Below are 21,301 nucleotides of genomic sequence, written 5' to 3' on the forward strand. Positions count from 1 at the left end.
CTAAAGCTAAACGTGAAACATCTTAATTTTTAAACCCTTCTTAGAGTAAAACTGTATAGGTAAAAAAATAATATTGGTCAAAGTAACCAATCAGTTATGGTTTCTTTGCCATTGCAAATAATTATGAGAAGTGTATTTAATCTTATGTCTTTAGTACAGGGGCCAGGACCATTTCTACTGGGGCATGGGCCCCTGTTGGCCCCTGTCTAGAACCGCCCCTGTTAGGCATCCAGATAATGTGAAAACAAATTCAAAACAGCTTTGAATTGAATGAGCCTGAGGACACCAAAGCACTGAGTCTTTGTTTTTAAGTGCAAAATTAAATAAGTACAATATCAATTTTTGTTGCTTTTTTGGGTTCACATTTTCGACTGAAGTGCAACAGGATTTCCTTCCTCCTCTCGTATTTGTGTGACCTACATCTGGATCTCCGGCGCACGGAGAGTTAACTCTGGGTAAACTTTCCTCCTCATCCAGGTTTTCGACCCGTGGGCGGGCCAAAGCGCCTGTCAGCTCAAAAGTGGGATATTTGTGACTACACGGGGCAGCGCAGGGGTCCACACTGAGGGGGGCTGCCTGTGCTCTGAGCTTCGTTTAGTTTCCCCGTCATTCTCTCCGCGCAGCCATGTCTCGAATATTGAACCTGATCAGCATTCAGCTGCGCAAAGACTTCTCCGCGTGTGGCGGGATTTCCCGGCTCCCCCTGAGGACCATCTGCTGCACCTCAAGAAAGCATGCAGAAGAAGGGTGAGACGGACCCGTCTTTCTGGATTATTTGGACTGATCATCTGAATCAAACCTGAATTACTTTGCTTATTTCGCAGTAATGGAAGTGTAGATTGCATAAAACCACCTCAGAGCGTTGCGCAGCGCGGACTAATCCGTGCATTAAACCGCTACCAAGTTTTTATAACTAAAGTTAAAGTCACTCTAACTAACATCGATCTCCAGCTAAAGCATGCAAGACCCGATCAATGCGATAATGAACAGCTGTGCATGCTGCACACGTTGCGTGCTGCTGTGTCCATTCACCTGCAACTGTCCCTGCGCCTTCTAGTGATGCCTCGTCAGGTTTGGGAAAGCGCCTGAAGGACGCTGCGGACACCGTCATCATTGGTGGAGGATGCGTGGGGGTCAGCGTGGCCTATCACCTGGCCAAAGGTGGCATGAAGGACGTGGTGCTGCTGGAGAAGTCTGAGCTGACGGCCGGCTCCACCTGGCACGCTGTAGGTCCAATGTTGGTTACAAATTCTTCGTTCTTTAAGGGGAGCACCTTGCTGCCAAATTCAGGGACAGGGCAGCTCAGACGGCTTGTGATAAAAAGAATTATCATTGCAGCTGTATATGTTGTCACAGCAAGGCCAGTCCATGGTTTATTCGGGCCTTAAACAGGATTTGATCTTCTGCCCTCCTACTACCATCAAGCAGTCAGAGCTTAACTAGTATTTCTTTTTTTATATCATTTATATTTAAGTGTTCATACATGCTATACATCTAACATAAGAATTAGTGTAGTTTACGTCCCAAAAAATAATAAATAATATCAGCTACGCAATAACCAGATGGAATGACATTCACTACTGGTTTACATCTTTGATAGGACTTGGGATAAAGTGAGCATTTAAAATATATATATTTTTTATTTTTATTCTTTAAGAAAACTATGTTTTGGCTTTAGAAAATCGGGAGTAAATTGCTGATGGAAACTATAAAAGAGAATGCACCTTGACATTCATCTAGGCCTGGGGCTCCCAAAGAGGGGTCAGGCTCCCCCCAGCAGGTGGAGGGGCGGGGGGGTGATTCTTGATTCTTGGGGGTCCCAAGATGATTTGTTGCTGATGTACTAAAAAGATTTTGTATTTCATTATTTGTGAAACCAATACCTTTAACTTAACTTTGCAAGATGCTCAACATTCCTCATTTTGAGTCAGGGAAAATACTGGCAGAAGGGGGGGGGGGGGGGGGGTCACCAGCCTCTGGCACTATAATTTTGGGGGTCGGAGGACACACAATTTTTTTCTTGATGCTAATATAGTTTTAGGAAATTAATCCTCTATTTTTCTGCAGTTTAGGTGATTGTATTTCATAGGAAAGTGGTGAGTAAAACAGGCACGTTACTGGTTAAAAGGTTAACCTATTCCACAGTAAAATACTTTATTCATAAATTCTTATGAATTTATGACTTTACAGTCTGACGATACTAATATACAGAAAATATTAAAAATATCATGGATAGCATTTTTTCCCCACATATTAAAACTTACAACTATAATGTATTTTCAAAGAACAACTGATCCAAATACTGTTCTTATATTGGTAGACCAAAAAAAGTTCAGTTCATTATTGTTAAAGAGTCAAATTGAATTATTCAAAATAATTTGCAAACTGGATGATCATCTTTTAACACGGCAAATGAGCAAAAGCCCATTTTGGTACCCTTGCATCTACAATGATTTAAACATTCATTTCCTACAGAAATCAGATTTATTTATTTAAAATGATCATATTTAGTAGAGCATGTAAAAAAAAATAACATTCTAATTTTTTTGGTAAAACTTTTTTATTCATTTTTCGGCCCTCGAGTTCCTTTGACTTGACAATTTTGGCCCATGTACTGAAAAATTTGGACACGCCTGGATTAAAGATAACAAATTTGTCTTGTGACAGTTTTCCCAAACTTATAAACAATAATTTAAATATTACATTATGAAAGAGTGATACAAAATCAATAATGCACTTGATTAAGAATAAAATCACATTATTTCATCACCCCAACACACTTAGTCTCTTTAAAACCTAAATAATTAATATGCGGTTTCCAAGCTAGCTTTTGATCAATAATTACACCAAAAAACACAATGTGTTTTACGCTTTCAATAAATATATTATTAATGTTTATTTGAACAATCATATTAGTTTTCGCTTTCCAAACAGCATGAGTCTAGTTTTTTTTAAGTTCATTCATAATTTATTTATATTAAACCAAATCCTTAAATTATACATTTCTTGAGTTATTTAATACAAAAGCTTCTCCAAATAATTACCTGAACATAAACTATTAGTATCATCAGCTAAAAAGATGAATTTCATGATTTTAGATATTTTACAAATGGCATTAATATACAGTAGAAACAATCATGACATCAGCTCCTTCTTTAGGCTGATTATAATGTTTTTTTTTTTAAATACAGACCCGATCAGTTGTCGTTCAGGTCAGAACTTGTTTATTAGAACTGTAGTGATTCAGGCAGAAATGTTGTTATTGTTAAATAATTGCCTCAGTCGATTATTATTTAACTCTGCTGGAAAACTAAAGTCGTCCGTGGTTTTTCCTTGACAGCCTGCTGAAGAGAGCGTCTGTACAGCAGCTGCTCTTGATGGGATTCTGCAGTTACAACATTCCCACCAAACAGCTGCTGTCCTATAAGTTTTCAAGGCACTTGAGTTCTTGACCCACTTAAGATACCACTGCTCCCATATTCATTTACACGTTTTCATGCTTTGGCACATTCATACATTTAGTCTTTCATGGAGCCTGTGGGCTTTAGAAAAAGTAAAAACATATATGCAAAAATTAGAATATCATGCAAGAGTACATCTTTGTTACTTATTTAACAAACTGAAACTCCAGTGTTGTACAGATTTGATGGTTGGAGTGATACATTTTGGGTGATTATTCCTCTTAGTTTTCAAGGTTATTGTCTTTATCCAATGCAAATCCTAATGCCTCATTCTCAGAAAATTGGACCATGATAATATTAGACCAACAGAAATCATCTTCTATACAGAAACATTATGTTATAGCTTACGCAATCATTGGAAAGACTGCTGATTTGCCAGACAGTCATTAACTACCTCCAACAGGAGGGTAGGCTGCATCATTGCCAGGGAAGCTGGCTGTTCTGCTGTTACTGAGCATATTAATGGAAAGTTAAGTGGAAGGAAAATGCGCCTTAGCAAAAAGCTGCACTAGCAACAGGTATAGCTACAGCCTTGACAGGACTGAGGTGTGTGGTATTCTTTTTTTTACCAAAGTGCTGAATGAGTGAGTGAGTTTCCAACAGAAGTTATGTGATCCATTTAGCTGGCGTTGGTCAGGACAACATTTTTAATGGGCTACAACTGTCATCTACAAAGACTGGCCCAGACAAATCATTTAAAAAATATAATCAACTGAACATGGAAGCATGTTTTTAGTTTGTCTGTGTCCTTTTCTGTTTGAAATTGCTTTATTTTAACAATGCATATAAGATGGCATTGATTTTGCAACAGACATTAGGTGGAGGTTAAAATGTTATCTCCATATTGGCACCTTGATTCTGTGCATGCCCTGTTGTTTGTTGAGTGTTAAGTCTGGTTGAGAAACCCTATCCTTGTGCTCTTGAGACATATATATATATACATATATCTATAGCTATATATATCCATATATATATATATATATATATATATATATATATATATATATATATATATGGATATATATGGATATATGGATATATATATATATATATATATATATATATATATATCCATGCATCCATCCATTTTCCAAACCGCTTTATCCCTCATGGGGTCGGGGGGTTGCTGGTGCCTATCTCCAGCGTTCACTGGGCAAGAGGCGGGGTACACCCTGGACAGGTCGCCAGTCTGTCGCAGGGCAACACAGAGAGACAAACAGGACAAACAACCATTCACACACACACTCACACCTAAGGACAATTTGGAGAAGCCAATTAACCTAACAGTCATGTTTTTGGTCTGTGGGAGGAAGCCAGAGTACCTGGAGAGAACCCACGCATGCACAGGGAGAACATGCAAACTCCATGCAGAAAGACCCAGGGGTGTACTCGAACCCAGTATATATATATATATATATATATATATATATATATATATATATATATATATATATATATATATATATATATATATATATATATATATATATACATATAACAGCGACTTCTGTCTCTTCTGCATATGCTGGGAAAAGTTCTGGCCCATCCGCTCATTGAATCTATGGACACAGTTACTTAGAGACTTTAAGGGAGTTGCGTGTGATAGGAGTTGACGCACACACCAAGTACAAGGAGCCAGGTCATTACTGGGCAGATACAGGACAGGCAACCTTGCATGCACACTGTCGCACTTAACGGCAACTTTGATATAGACCAAGATTTAGGCTTTGAGGAATCCCACAAGTGACATTTACTTGCTCAGATTTATATTAGCAAATCGTATTAACTAGTCCATGGTCTGACAAATAAGATCTGAACCAATCTAGCACTATGACTAACAATTAACCTGTGATGATAAACTGTCGGAAATACACGAGGGAGCTTTGGTAACATCAAACACAGTTTTTTATGAATCGTTGTTAAGATTTACGTCGATTAAAACTTTGAAGTGAGTCAGGTGTGGTCGAAACCTGATTAGCAAGGACCGAAGAGGGTTTGTTTTAATTATCTGTTTATTTTTTGCTTCGGAAATTTCAGAAACTTGTTAATATGCTGCTTTTTCAACGATCCTTGCCAAAAACGTTTACAATTACTCATTATTAAGGGCTTCTTTAAAAGAGACATCTGAAGTACCACCAATGATACTCGCATCAGATTTTGAGAGCCATGGATCTAAAACATAAACTGATCTGGAAGCTGAATAATTTAGTTACGTGCGTTTTCTCCCATAGATAATTTGTGCTGCTTTGAGGTGGATGAACCAAATCAGAAGTTGCAACTTTAAGTCCAAGCCTCATGGTTGCATTTCCCTATAAACCTTGATGGTTATTGTGTTTGCATTTCAGGCGGGCCTGACGACCTATTACCATCCAGGCATCAACCTGAAGAAAGTCCATTTTGACAGCATCAAACTATATGAGAGCCTCGAGGCGGAAACGGGACAGGTGACACGCTTCACAAAAAAAAAAAAAACATCTTTTTATTTGAAAATGTTGTGTTTGGGTCTTTTATACCACCTCTCCGTGCAGGCCGTGGGCTTTCACCAGCCCGGCAGCGTCCGCATTGCTTCCACAGCAGCTCGCGTGGACGAGATGAAGTACCAGATGACTCGCACGCACTGGCACGTGACGCCGCAGTACCTCATCGGACCAGAAAAAGTGAAAGAACTTTTCCCCCTGCTCAACATCGACAAGGTTGGTGTGAGAAAGCGCTGCATTACACGACCAATGCGATGAAGTGTCTGTAGGAATAATCAGCTACCACCGTGGCATACAGGTTAATGTCCATCGCTGTCAGTGCAGTGCAGGGACTCTGTAACTCATCATCTGCACCATCAGTACTCTTGCTTTAATGTTTTATACTCAAGATGATACAGGCACATTCATTTTATTTCCTTAGAGTGGAAGAACTGAGGTCCTGTCACACAAATCAATTGAAATTGAAGAAACAACGAGGAGGTGTAAGCTTCCCCTTATCTTTTTCATTAAATTTGCAGAGCCACCAGAAAGTATTCACATCCCTCGCTTCTTTATTTACCAATTTGATCAGGGCTTTCTTAAAAAAAAAAAAAAAGAACTGCACAAAATGTTTTTAAATATCCCCACAGAACGATGCTGCCACCACAATGCTTGACATAGAAAACGGTGTTAGCTACATGATGAGCATTGCCGGTTTTTCTCTAGACATGACGCTTAAAGTTCAGGTTTTGGTTTCATTAGACCAAAGAATTTAGCTTCTCCTGCTACTAATATCTCTAAGGTGTTTTGTTTTTTTTGGCAACATTAGAGATGGCTGCGCTAACTGCTCCACTTGGCTTCCCTTCTGTCTCCTCCTCTATTTATTCAGCCAGTTCAGTCACACTCATTGTCAGGTCCTCCGTTATACTACCCCCGTTCTGGTATCCTTCTTGTTGTGTTCCTGCTTCTGGTTTTCGTCTGCCTGTCTTTAAGCATTGTTATTTTACTATTTAATAAATCACCTTCATTCATCATGTGTCCCCCGAACTGTTTCCTGCCCTCCGGTCCACAAACCACCAATCAAAACCTGACAAGTCCACTGGAGAACAAATGTGTTTTCTTCATTGCACATTTGGGCTATTTTGTGAAATGTTTGGAAACATCTTAAAGTTGTCGGTGGTAGTTCAAAAAGCATGAAATACTTACTGTATTTTCTGCATTTTGAAAAAATAAAAATTTATTTCCACAGATTTTCAGTTGTTAACATAAACTACCTACAGCGGGTCTCTCAGTTGAAATTCTACATGGGTCTTAAGTTGCAATACATGGCTGTCTATTCTAGTATATTGATATTTGTAATGATATATTATTAGTGTAATGTTACCTGAACAATCCTGCTCCTTTCACCTCTGTAGATAGCTATACTTTATAGAGCATATTGGATAGTTTTTTTCTTATATTCAATTTAATCAGAGAAGTGTTTTCTAATTTTTAATGATTATTTAATATATGGTTTGGTATTAAAAAGCATTCACAATATAGACTATTCATCTATTTTGATAATTTAAGTTATAGCATTTGGTTAGACGTGTATTGATTGTGTTAACAAAATAAATTTATAAGTTAAAGCAAGTAATTTTCGAGTGTTGCTCCCCCTACAGGACCTTTTGAAAATAGCTTTGTCGTAAACAGGCTGCCCTTCGCGTGCCCCGCACCCCAAAGCTGCATCTACAGTGCACTGTCACTCTCAAAGCAGCAAGGGGAGAGATATATGTGTGTAAGCGGACAGATAGTCTGTACTGCAGCAGTGTGAGCGCTTCTATTTAGAGCTCTTGTTCATAGTCGCTTGTTTTGGAGGTCAAATAAGCGACTTCACGGTCAAAAAGATGCCCAATCAACCACAACCTACGACTCACAAAATTTACATAAGACCTTAGAAAACAAAAAACAAGCCAAAGACTTGGTAACACTGCTATTGATGCCAATGGCCTAAAATTAGTTTACCTGAAAGATATTCATCTTACTGCGAGAATGAGAACAGAGCCGTAAGACTGCCACCGGGTTGTGGCATAGAAAGTTGCAAGTGTGGTTTTTCGGCCAGACACAGTAAGGGGCGGGGACAGACTCCACCCCCCCCCCCCCCCCACCTGCCCCCACCCCACCCCACATGGGCTCACAAACACTTAGATTACCATCACAGAGACTTAGTAGATGATATTAGTGCAAAATGTTACTTAGTCCTGCTTTAAATATATCCTACTGGGATGTTTTTATTTGATTAATAATTTTTGTGATGGGTACTCTTTTTTTTTGGTTTGAGCACCGGCCCCCAAAATTGTTGTGCACGTCCCTGCCAGTAATGGTGATTTTGTGAAAAAAATAACATAAAATTAAATATATATATATATATATATATACACGCTATCATGTTTTTACATTGAAGGTTACTGTATCCTTTCAGGTGTTGGCAGGTCTTTATACCCCTGGAGATGGCCACATTGACCCTTACTCTCTAACTATGGCTCTGGCTGCTGGAGCTCGTATGTATGGGGCCCAGATCTACAATCCAGCTCCAGTCACTGGGCTCAACCCAACAGCGGACGGGAAGTGGGATGTCCAGACTCCTCACGGGACAATTCGTGCAAATCGCATTGTGAACGCCACAGGTTTGTGCCTTCTGATATCTTTCACAAAGTTTTGTTTTTCGGATCAGTATTGACAACTGTACGAAGCGAAAATGTGAAATGTAACTTGAACAGTGCCTTGCACAACTGTGATTCGTTCCCCTTTGAACTTTTTCATAATTTGAATAGACATGGGGGAAGAAGCCCAAGAGGTGTGGTATTTTTTTGAAGTGCACCAGACTGCTACAGCAAAACCCAATCAGGATATGAGGCCTTATCGTTAGGATGGTGTTTTTAGGCTTCCTACTTTTTCCTCCTAATCTACCAATGATCATTATGGTCAAACACTTAACTTTTATTTACACCAAATCTTAGGAAATGTCTCTGAATATCCAGGTCTTTGACTCTGAGTGCAAACTGTAATCTAGCTTTTTATTTGGCTTTTTGGTGTAATGACTTCTTGCTCTGTGAGCGGTGTGAGAGGTCTTGTTTGACAGTTTGCCACCTTCAGCCAGCGTCCTCACAAGGTCTCATGCCTTTGTTCTCCACTTGATACACACATTTCGCACCAAAACACATTTAGCTTTGGGGCACAGAGCCCATGGTGTTTATACACGTGTGGGATTGTTTGAAAAGACGAAGGTAGCCCCTTCAATTAGCTCAAATATGGTGACACAATCCTGCACAGGCCATGCCGTCATCTTCTTTGCTGTCCCAAATGAACTTTTTAAAGAAAGTAGTAAAACAATTTATTTAAAAAAAAATCTTTCTCCCATTATTCTGATATTTCGCAGATACAGATTGGTAGTCCTAACAGACCTAAAATCAAGAAAAGAGAAAAAGCTCTCAAAGACAGATGAATTGCAGTTCTAGTTAAAAAAAAAAAAAATCGGATCTGCAAACAGTTCACTGTAGGAGAACTTTGCCCAATCAGACCTCAGCATGCAGAGTTCAGAGAAGCCAACTTTTAGTTTGAACAGGACCAGACCAGTTCTGGGGGGATCTTGTTTACAACCGTCTCCTTTCCTCCCTCCTCCTGGTGCTCGTTTTGGCTGCTCTGGTTCAGGAATTTGCTTCAGTTGTTTCTTCCCAGAGAAAGGCGTTGTGTAACTTAGCCGTATTTAGATCCCTAAATCTTTTTATCATACATTTTTTTTCTCTAAAGTAGGAGTTAAAAATGGAAAATCTGCTGATTATACCTCAACAACCACAGAGTGCAGTTTCAGAAGGTGTGTTGGAGTTCGGTCTGGCAGTTTACCCTCACAGCCAATCCATAGAGGACAGCAGAACACATTCTAGCCAATCTTGAAGGAGCAGCACATGCACGCCTCCTGACTGGTTTTTTTGTTTGTTTGTTTTTTTAGCTTTTTGCTGACGTTTTTTTATGTGTATGAGATTTCTTTCTAGCCTAGCTTAACTGATCTATTTCATATTTTTGGTCAAACACTGTTTGCATGCTGCTCATTGTGTGGTTCAGTGTTGGGTTTTTGGAAACACAACTACTAACTTGTCCTGACTTTGATCGTCTTTGTTCCTCCACTCATGGATTTGCACAGATTGAAAACAGATGCCACTGCAGAACCCCCCTGTGGGAAATCAGCCAGCTTAGCATTTCTTTTCCAAACATCCATCTAAGAAGGCTGAACATCTCTCCAGAAACAGAAGGGGCCTTTTTTTTTAATGCATTGTGGGTAGAGATGTGATAAAAACAACACGCAGCTATTTTTTTTTAAGCTTGAAGAACACATGTTATCCCTACCATCCTTTTCAGATTGTTTTCACAGGTCCCTAAGTTATGGTCACAGATCCCTGCTATACACGTATGTACAGAACCCTATAAACATATAAGGAGAGATGGGCTGACAGCGATCGTCATGTTAATGTTACGCGTGATGAAGGAATAAAGATTATGTTCTCAGTTTATGTTCTCCAGTAATATAGCTGTGCCATTTATTGCTTTCATGCATACAGCTTCAGACATTGGTTTGTTGGCTCGTTGCCTTACTGTTTGGCATTTTATCTAGCTAATCTGAGTGCCTGACACAATTCAGAAAACATTTTTGTTAGGTAAATGAACCATGTGTGGATATATCGAGCAGTTTTTTTTAATGTCATGTAGCTACTTTATTTCACCTGCTTAATTACACATAGAATAAAATAGAATACATTAATCTTTTATTGCCCCGCTGTGGGGAAATTCAGGTGGCAAATAAGGGAATAAGTCAACAACAGAAGAAAAGTACTGTAAAGATATTAAAAATGGCATATTCAGGTCAAATGAAATGTGCAGTGGAGTAGGGGGACCCAAAAGTGTTCAAAATGTGCATGTATATTTGAGTATGAAATACTGCAACAGACTATCTTCATAAATAAAAAGGGGAAAAAAAAAACCTGTGCGATAGTTATGTACCAGAACTCACCACAAATTATGTTAAGTAGTTTCAGCTGACTGAGTGAGGGTATGTGCATGATTTGTTAAACAGAGCATCGTCTGTCCTTTCACGCTCCAGTGTTGGCCACGAAAATCCTTCAAATGTCATAAATACGTGTAATACCTAACCTGACCGGGCCTGATTTCTCCAAGTTTAAAATCACAACTAGAGAAACAGTTTAACATCAAGACTTGCTTCGAGTGCTGCTTTAGGCGAGTGTGCCTAATAAATTAGCCCTGTCTGCAAGCTTTTGGTAAACAGCCTCCTTTCCAATGGAGTTGTGAGGAAACTGTTGGGAATAAGCAGCACACGTGGACGATGCCTCTCACAGATTTAGTGAAACGCTTGCAGAACAGGCGTGACGCAGATATGAATCCATTTGTTTTTCGTGATTGGAACACGCGGATGTTGGGGACGGCGCCAGAGACGAACATAAATGAACGGTGCTTCAACCAGCTTCAGCTGCACTCTTCTGGTCTGGGAACTTGACCTGGGTTACGTGCACGTGTCCTACTAACAAACTCCAAACCCAGTTAATTAGTAAGCCAAGTTATACTGTACTTCATGTGTATTCAGGTTGGAGTTATCTGCCATGCTAAGCTCCAGCGTGCTTTAGTTATTCTCCATCTATGTGGCTGGCGCAGCGTTTGCACATTAGATAACGTGGAGATGGTAGTTCCATTACCTAAATTGAGCTATTTATTAAATTTGCACATTTTCATGTCAACTAGACAAACCATAACAATATATTTTCAGATGTTATATTTCTTGTGGAGAGCTGGGTGAAAAATATGCAGATGAGTGAGCAGCATAATGAAGGGCTAATGGAAACGGGAAGAAACAGAGGTGATAAGTTGGAATATTGAAAAGTTTATATATTTCAGTAAGGCAGTTTGAAAACTACACACGGATGTGTGATTATTTCTGCAAATTTGGATGATTAGGGTGTATAGCTGATAGAAACCCTGAATTCAGAAAATTTGATTATTAGTCAAGAAAATAAAAGTATTTGTTTATATGAAAACTATGTACTGGGTGTACATGAATGCATTAGTGTGGTGTGTCATGGAGACGATCAACAGACGTGCGAAGGATGCCTTGCTGGCTTCAAATCATTGGATCCAGACTCATTCCGCATCTTTTGAATCTTCCCTAAACTCTTCATTAAACTGCATAATCCCTTTAGGGATTAGATTATCAGTGTTACTCGTCCACTTCTCTCTGCCACACTAAATATAGCATGAACATGCTTGCATACAGTACTTTAAGAGGCCATTTTTGGCTTACCCTCGTTGTGGAGGATGTCAATAACTGCTTATCTAAACTTCAAAATGTCTGAAGACCTAAATTTTGTTTTGTTTCCATCCATCCATTGTGTATATACACGTAACCTTGAAGGGTGGTGAAGGGTTTCTGCCTAACTCCAGAGGTCATCGAGGCGGGAGGCGGGGTACACCCTGCGCAGGTCGACATTCCATTATAGGACAATAGGGCTGGGTATCATCTAGGGTTTAGAGGGGAAAAAGTAAAGTTTCCCAGCGTGTCATTGCTATTTTTCCCCATTATCATGCTCCTTTAACAGTTTAATTTATGCTGATGGCGCTGTATAATATAAGAAAACAATAGTTTGCATCTTTTGGGCTGGATTCATTGGAGACTATCCCTCTCACTCTCTTTATATTCTAAGGCTTCTGGGCTCGCGAAGTGGGCAAAATGATTGGTTTCGAACACCCCACCATCCCTGTGCATCACCAGTATGTAGTGACAGCGACCGTGCCAGAGGTGAAGGCTCTGAAGAAGGAGCTGGCTGTCATCAGGGACCTGGAGGGCTCCTACTATATGCGTCAGGAGAGGGACGGGCTGCTGTTTGGTCCATATGAGAAGATGGAGAAGATGGTGCTTCAGGACTCCTGGGTTAGAGATGGAGTGCCACCAGGTCCGTATGCTACAGATTATCCACGTCTTAATTTAGGGATACCTTATTTTTTTATAAATTCTAGATAACTTGATATGTTGCGTTGATTAAATATTCGAGTTGATTTATGTAATGTGTTCTTGTTGCTGTAGGTTTTGGGAAGGAGCTGTTTGAGTCGGACCTCGACAGAATAATGGAACATATTGAGATGGCCATGGAGATGGTCCCGGTGTTGAAGAAAGCCGACATCATCAACGTTGTGTCTGGACCAATCACATACACGCCTGACCTGCTGCCCATGGTTGGACCACACCATGGCGTTCGCAACTACTGGACCGCCATTGGCTTTGGGTGTGTGGGGAATCAGAGCTTATATAACTGTGAGGTGTAAAAATCCTGCTGGAGGAAAAAAAATAATGGAGCCTGCCACATTAATACAACACAATTTAAAATTATGTTATATGTGGTTATATACAGGCTCAAATGCACTGCTCATGAAAGGTAAACGAACCAATTAAAAACACATCATATCACTATTAGAAAAAAGTCATGCTGGATATAAGGAATAACTAATATTGACATAACTAACATATTGATGAGCCACCCTGGTGGAGTTGGACTCTAACCCTTGTTGCCCCTTTAGTGCCCCTTTAGGTAATTTCATTGACACTGGAACAGTTGACAGTTTTAACAACCCCTCTGCTACTGACACGATTAGATCAGTGTTCCACAAGATTACAAATTTTGGCTGGATATTTGACCACTAATTCTAATTGGTGGGTTAATTAACAAGGTTTTTGCTTTAAAAGCATCATTAAAAATTGTGAATAATGTTGAGGTAGGATTGTGCAAAGACCGTTTTCTAATTCCAAAACCAATTTGTATGTATTTGGTCAAATTCTTCAGTTTAAACAACCAATCGTGTTCAGCTTTTCTGACTTTTGCTGCCATTGTTTGTTTGGTAAAGGAATGGAAGGTAAGGGCCTTGTGGTATTTATTTGAGATTGTGATATTGATGAAGCAAAGGATTGTGGGATTTTTACCTGACGCAGAAAAGTAATGTCAGTGGTGTGGTCGTTTTCTTCCCGGTGTAGAGAGGATAGAGAAATACTGTACATAGAATATTGGTAAATAACCATTATCAGCCATAACAAGACAATTAATACTGGATATCGATATTGAGCCTAATTTCCATATTAGTTCATCCCTAATCTACATGTTTGAATGTACAACTTTTCTCCAGAAGCTTGTTGGTTTGTCCAATTGAGCATTTCTTGGTTGGCGCCCAACAGTGTAAAACTCTCTTCACTGCTCTCAGTCTTCACATGTGACGCTTGTAGGTTCCTTGATTGATTCTTTTCACCTCATGTTTGGTTCTGGCCTTCTTCCAGACCTTGAGAAAGTAATGACACGTGAGAATAAATTGTACTTGCGGACAACTCTTTGTAGCTCTAAAAATAACGGCTCCAATATAGTTTAACGACTTGTGTAAATTAGAGAGTGGCCAATCCCCCGAGTGCTGGCACACAAATTCTTCTAGTTATTTCACCTGTGAAAAGAAGAAGAGTCAAACAACTGATTAAGGCATTCATGAGCGAGTGTATGTAAACTTCTGGTTGGAACGGTAGTTTCTAAAGGCTGTCGGTTTTAAGACGCGGACCCTAAATGATGCTGAACATGAACTTTGTTTGTCTAGGTATGGAGTCATCCATGCCGGCGGCATCGGTAAGTTCTTGAGCGACTGGATCAGGAACGGAGAGCCTCCCTACGACCTGATTGAATGTGATCCCAACCGATATAGCACATGGACGGACGTACCTTTCATGTGTGCCAAAGCAAGAGAATCGTATGGTTTCAACAATGTGGGTAAGAAAAAACATGATACACACACTTTGTATGTACCCAACTTTCTCCTATGACCGTCGCCACAATCATCCTTATGGTTTTTTTTGTCCAGTGGGTTATCCCAAGGAAGAGCGTTTTGCCGGTCGGCCAACCTGCAGGAAAAGTGGTGTTTACGAGCTGCTGAAGGACAAGTGCTCCATGGGCTTTCATGCCGGCTGGGATCAACCCCACTGGTTCTACAAACCAGGAGACGACACTGGATACAAGTACGGTATTTCTTAGAGCATGCCATTTTCCTGTGATCTTAATGAAACGTTTCTTATTTTTACTGTCGCCATCAACTACCACCTTTATATTTATGGAAAAAAACATGATGATATGGTTTCTGTGGACTCTTTCTTTGATTTACTAACTCACTACTTTCTCCAAACACGGTCTAAATTTCTGGGCTTCATAGTGGAATTGGAGAAGACATAAAGCAAAAGTTACTATAATAAAACATAAACAAGCTATTCCATTTCTTTGGATTTGAGGGCTTCTTGCAAATCAAAATATGATTTTTTTTAGGGATAAGTTCATGTAAAGCCTGGGATACATGTATTTTGTAAAAGTACAAATGTAAAAGCAACCTTTAGCAAAAGTTAGAGCTGTAATGTTTTTTTGGGCTATGTCATCACAAGCATCCCCAAAAATCCATATTGTGTTGGTCCAACATAAAAATGTTCAAGCGGTATGAATATTTGAGGAAGCCACTGTAACACTGTACATTTTCTGTATAGACGCACCCAGAACCAATGTTTAGAGCAGCCCCAAGAAGCAACGCGTGAAATGTGTTCAGGTGTCACTCTGAAAAAATATCAGATGGCAAACACGCAACTGCTCTTGTAAGAATCGAGCGTCGTGAGAGGATCACAGCTAGCGGTTTGACAAGGGGCATGCGATAAATATGCCAGAACCATTTAGCCCTGCGCCGCAGCAAATCCAGTTCATCTCAAGAAAACTGATACCGACAGCGATTGGATTTTACCGTCACACTGAACTGTCCTCTTACTCGCTTTTTTTCAACAGGCAGATTTACGGTGAACCCGGCCGCGATGAAAACAGCCGACGTTTGAGCAAAAAAAAATCGACGCCCTGCTGATGTCGCAGACATGAAAGTAAATTGCTGATTGATTTCCGTCCAACCCCTCAGGCCCAGTTTCAGACGCACCAACTGGTTCAACCCTGTTGGGAGGGAGTGCCGACTGGTGATGGAGAAGGTGGGCGTGATCGACCTCACGCCTTTCGGGAAGTTTATAGTAAAAGGGAAGGACTCGCTCAAGCTGCTGGATCGGCTGTTTGCCAATACCATGCCTAAGGTAAAGCCCGTGCATAAGCTGTTTCAAAAACGTCCCCTACAGGGCGGTACTACTGGTAGACCGGTGATCATGACAAATCACCTCTTGTTCTAAGTCTGTCATTTTTAAAATGGGCTTCCAGGTTGGCCAGACTAACATCAGCCACATGCTGACGCCCGCTGGGAGAGTCTTCGCTGAGGTCACCATCACCCAGCTGACGCCAGGAGAGTTCCTGCTCATCACAGGATCGGGGTCTGAGCTCCACGACCTCAGGTGAGAAACCTGAGTCAGGGTCGGTCCGGCCGAGCAGGATAGCTGTTAGCCGACATCCCTTCGGTAACTTTCACTGACGCAGCATTGTGTCAACGTTTCCTTCCTCAAAGGGATTCCCTGATTTGTTTTTTTGCTGTAAGCAAGTGGACGGTGTAAATAGCCTTTTGTAGCCTCCTGATCAGCAGTGCGCAGCAACAGGTGGGGGGAGGGGGAATCCGACAACATGCTAGGCTCCTGCATTCTCATGAAATTCCCAAAGAGAGGAACGAGTCTTTGGTGCAAGAAAATGAAAAGCGCAGTAGCCCTAGCCTTTTTTCAGCCAGCTGGCCGCCAGTGCAAAGAACCTGTAACCGTAGGAACAGTATGAAGCAAAACTGTAGCCATTTTTAAAAGGTATCTTTTTAACACCAGAAGCTGCTGAAGTTGACGCTGATGAACTACCCTTCAGTTTTCTGACACACAGGCCTGAGTGAAAGCTCAAGCCTCACTCAACAACTCTCTCACTCTCTTTTATAACCTCTGAAATTCAAAACCTCCCAGCAGCTGTCAGCCCTACGCTCCTCCCTTTGCTCCAGTCGGAGGGCAGGACGTTTCAAACGTTGCTCCTGTTGCCTTTCCTCTGACACACTCAGGGAAACGCCGGTGGCTGCGCTGCGACCTCCTCTGGTTGCAGGCTGCACAGTGAGGTGCAGCACTGATGCCCACCTTTTCTCAACCGTTCCTATTTCTGCCAGAAGTGTTTAAATATGCATTAAAAAAAAACGAAATGTCACGAACAATTTCAAAAAGTTTCTCTCCTGTTCCGGGCTTGAACTTGACTCAGGTGGATTCAAACTGAAGCTGCCGAGGGCCGATATGACGTGGCCATCAGCAACGTGACAGACGAGATAGGCGTGCTGGGAATTGCGGGACCGAATTCCCGGAAGGTTCTCCAGAAGCTGACGGACGAGGATATGAGCGATGCCGGGTTCCGATTTCTCCAGTGCAAGAATATCCAGCTGGCTGGCATCCCCGTCAGGGCCATCAGGATCTCCTACACTGGTAAAACGGCACACTTCATCATCATCATCCGAAGAAGTAGGGTGTACATAAGTCAGGCGATGAGCCCAGGATAGAAAATGTCAGGTTGTGATAAAACTGTAAAGGAATTTCAGAGGAAAGGTAAAGAGTCAATTCACAGTAGCAACAGTGGCAAATACAGTTGGCAATGGCATAGATGGCCCTCAGTGTCACACTTCTACACGTTTCATGATCAAAGTCCATTAAAAGAATGAAGTGTTTGAACAAGTGTTCATTACATTCAGTGCATTTTGCAGTGCCCTACCTTAGAGTATTTGGGAAACTTCTGTTATGAAATGATAACCCTGATATAAAAGCGTTTAATTGCTTAGAGCATCTGGCAAATGCATGGAGAGAAAGTACTTTGTCTGTCAGGGTTCCTACACAGGCTGGGAAAGTCTGGAGTTAGATTTAAAGATTTCCCGGTTCTGGATAAATAAAAAAAAGAAGAAGAAGAAAATAAAAAGTATGCTAAAAGAAATGTGTATTTCCAGGCTTTAATATTAATTACATAGTAAAAATGTTGTCTTCCTTCCTTGCTTCCTTCCTTCCTTGCTTCCTTCCTTCCTTGCTTCCTTGCTTCCTTCCTTCCTTGCTTCCTTCCTTCCTTCCTTCCTTCCTTCCTTCCTTCCTTCCTTCCTTCCTTCCTTCCTTCCTTCCTTCCTTCCTTCCTTCCTTCCTTCCTTCCTTCCTTCCTTCCTTCCTTCCTTCCTTCCCTCCTTCCTCTTTTTTCTCCCTTTTTCCTTCACCCCATTTATTCTTCCTATCTTCTCTTGCTTCCTATTTTTATTTTGGATTTTTCCTTCATTCCTGCTTTTCTTTTCCTTTCTTTTGTTCTTGTTGTTTTATCAGCTTTTACATTTACAGCCTGGCTTCAATAAACATTTAAACTAAATTCACACAGGACTTCAGAATGATTTTTAATTGACCAGACTGAGATGTTTGCTAGTTTGAAACACAAAAAAACAAACGTGTTGGAACCTTCATGTGTTTTACCCGTATATTTTGTTGATTTGAAAAGGCCTTCATGAAATCAAGATCAGCTTTTTCTGTGTTTTCACGTGTGTAGGTGAGCTGGGCTGGGAGCTGTACATTGAACAGAAGGACATGGCAGCCGTGTACCAGGCCATGATGGAAGCAGGAAAAGACGAGGGCATCGACAATTTCGGCACCTACGCCATGGCCTCGCTCAGACTGGAAAAGGGCTTCAGGGGCTGGGGAGCTGAGGTACACAAACCTCAACAATATTCAGCTGAACTTCTCCAGACACACACCGGAGGAAACCATTGTCCCATCTGGGTTTAAAAGTTACTAAATGGTCATCCCTGCACATCTTTACGTTCCACCACGTTCCCAATAGAGACAGTTGTCTCTATTAGGAGACTATTGTCTCTCAACTAAATTGTCATACATTTCCAATTTAATGCTCCAGAATCTGAGTTTAGAAATTCTAAACAACCATCTTGTAATCTTTTAAAGTGTTGAGCAATAATTCTCCAGGATCTCCAAAGTTCTCCCAAAGATTTTCTCTGTTTTCTGCCCAGAGCTTGTACCTAAGCATGTACATGCAACATGTTCTGTGTGGTGTTGTGAATGCAAGGCCCTTACCACAGAACAAAGGGGGGGGGGGGGCAGCTTTATATCTGAGATAAATTAAGATCTGAGCCACATTGTTCCAGATCACATGAGGAAACTGCACAAAAACCAGAAAAAGATATTGGAAAGAAACCTTTACAGGGAAGTGTTTCTATAAAGTGCAAATGAAGAATCGCTCTTCTGTCAGACGTCTTTTAAAAGGTTTGCATGAACACAGCAGAGTCCGCGAATGGAGTTGCAGATTTTTCTCAATCATTTTTTATTTTCCAAACCCAAAATAAAGAAACACGGCAATATACTTTATGATATTTAGAGAGGAAAGACCTTCCAACATTCTACAAACTGATAAAAGGGCTTACTGTCTTGACAAACTATTCATAAACATTTTCACATTTTCCCACATTATGCCACCTTCAGTGTGGTATATTTGAATTTAATGTGATAGACAAGCAAAAAGTAGTTCATAATTGTTTAGCAGAAGAAAAATAATACATTTTACAAAAATGAATCTGAAAATTACGCCAAGTATTTACTTTAGAGGTCAGAAGTTTGGACACAACTTCTATAGGCGACTCTGGCTCGGTGGATGGAGTTGTCTTGCAATCAGAAGGTTGTGGGCTCCATTCCAGCTTCCTCCTTCCCGTGTCAATGTGCCCCTGGGCAAGGCCCTTAACCCCAGGTTACCTACCGGTATCCATACCGGTGTATGGGTGTGTGTGTGTGTGTGTGTGTTGGTGAGTGCAATTGAGTGAATGTGGCTTCAGTGCAGAGCGCTTTGAGAGCTCAGCATGATGCCAGAAGTGGCATATAAATTCAGTCCATTTACCATTACCATTCAATGGGATGTGTCCAAACCTTTGACTTGTAAATCCCATTTTAATCTGAGACAACTAAATACGATTTCCTGTAATCAGGCCTCTTTAGATTTCTCCTACTTGGTAAATTTAGTCTGCATGTGTTGAATTTCTTTCAACTCTGACCAGCTTCTCTGTCTCCACTGAAGATAGGCATCCCCACAGCATGATGCTGCCACCACCGCGTTTCCCCGTGGAGATGGTGTGTTCAGGGTCATATGGAGTGTTCCAAGCAATTTGCATAAGGACCGCCAATTTTTTTCTCATCGGACTACAGTCTCTTCTTTTGCGTGTTTGCTGCATCCCCTACTCTGCTTTTCATACAAAAAAACTTGACGTAGTTCAGGGCTAAGTACTGGAAATGTTCTGCTCTTTTATTAATGAGAACAACAATTGATCCTTTCAGATGAACTGTGACACAAATCCTCTGGAGGCCGGGCTGGACTATTTCATTAAACTGAACAAGGTAACTGTGTTTTTTTTTTTTTTTTTTTTAGTAGTTCATATTTCAGCACCTGTCACAGATTTGTGACACATAATCTTTGCGTGTGTCTACGAGCAGCCGGCAGACTTTATTGGCAAAGCGGCGCTTCAGCAGATTAAAGCCCAAGGCCTGAAGAGGAAGCTGTCCTACCTCTCTGTTAGAACGGACGACGTTGACCCAGAAGGCAACGAGACCATCTGGCTCAACGGCAAGGTCGGTAACGAGAAGGTCAGGAGCACCTCTTTGTTTTGCTCGTCCGAAGTCCACTAAACGGGACTCCTCCTCCGCCTCAGGTGGTCGGCAACACCACGTCTGGAGCCTACAGCTACAGCAGCCAGCAGAGCCTGGCGTTCGGCTACCTGCCCCTGGAGCTGTGCTCTGTGGGCCAGCAGGTGGAGGTGGAGCTGCTGGGCAAGAAGTACCCCGCCACCGTGATCCAGGAGCCCCTCGTCCACACCGAGCCCACACGGACCCGGCTCGCCAAGAAAGCAAAGGCTAAAGCATGAGCAGCGGTGGTACTTGGAGAAAAGTTCATGAATCCTACTGTGAATGAAAAACAATTGGGGGTGGTGGTGGGTGGGGGGGGGTGGGGGGGGTCCACATATTGAACTGTTTGTCTGCAGATCAGGGACCAGATTAAATTAAAGCAAGCAACAACAACAAAAAAACTTTGTGTAGCCTGATAAGATGGGGAAACATAGTTTAAATGCATTGTGGAAAGGGGGAGGTAGGGAATAATTACCTTTTTTTTTTTTCTGATTCCATGAAAGGAATATCAATGTTTACAGGTCAGATGTTCCCGTGTGATAACTAGAACAAAGTGTGGAACCGCCAAATGACCAGAAGAAAAGCTGTTTCCATACATGTAAAAAGATGTCTTGTTTTGTAAATCTCTCTTGTGTAACTAATGCAAATAAAATAGCGTGTACATTAATACATGATCCGTGTCCTGTCCAGGTGTCAAG

At 41.1% G+C, this 21,301-nt stretch overlaps 1 protein-coding gene across 1 annotated transcript; it reads left to right on the forward strand.

The window, feature by feature from the left end:
• The first annotated feature begins 513 nt into the window (after window positions 1-513).
• dmgdh (dimethylglycine dehydrogenase) lies at window positions 514-20,917 on the forward strand. The gene is made up of 16 exons (XM_012853914.3): window positions 514-747; window positions 1,058-1,226; window positions 5,807-5,905; window positions 5,990-6,154; window positions 8,379-8,583; window positions 12,661-12,909; window positions 13,041-13,239; window positions 14,585-14,754; window positions 14,846-14,999; window positions 15,926-16,091; window positions 16,213-16,343; window positions 17,167-17,384; window positions 18,472-18,629; window positions 20,259-20,318; window positions 20,415-20,549; window positions 20,630-20,917. Exons 1-16 carry the CDS (start codon window positions 626-628, stop codon window positions 20,840-20,842), a joined length of 2,613 nt encoding a protein of 870 aa, XP_012709368.2. The 5' UTR covers window positions 514-625; the 3' UTR covers window positions 20,843-20,917.
• The last annotated feature ends 384 nt before the right edge of the window (window positions 20,918-21,301 follow it).

This window comes from Fundulus heteroclitus, chromosome 8, assembly GCF_011125445.2.
Source record: "Fundulus heteroclitus isolate FHET01 chromosome 8, MU-UCD_Fhet_4.1, whole genome shotgun sequence".
Classification (NCBI taxonomy): Eukaryota; Metazoa; Chordata; class Actinopteri; order Cyprinodontiformes; family Fundulidae; genus Fundulus; species Fundulus heteroclitus.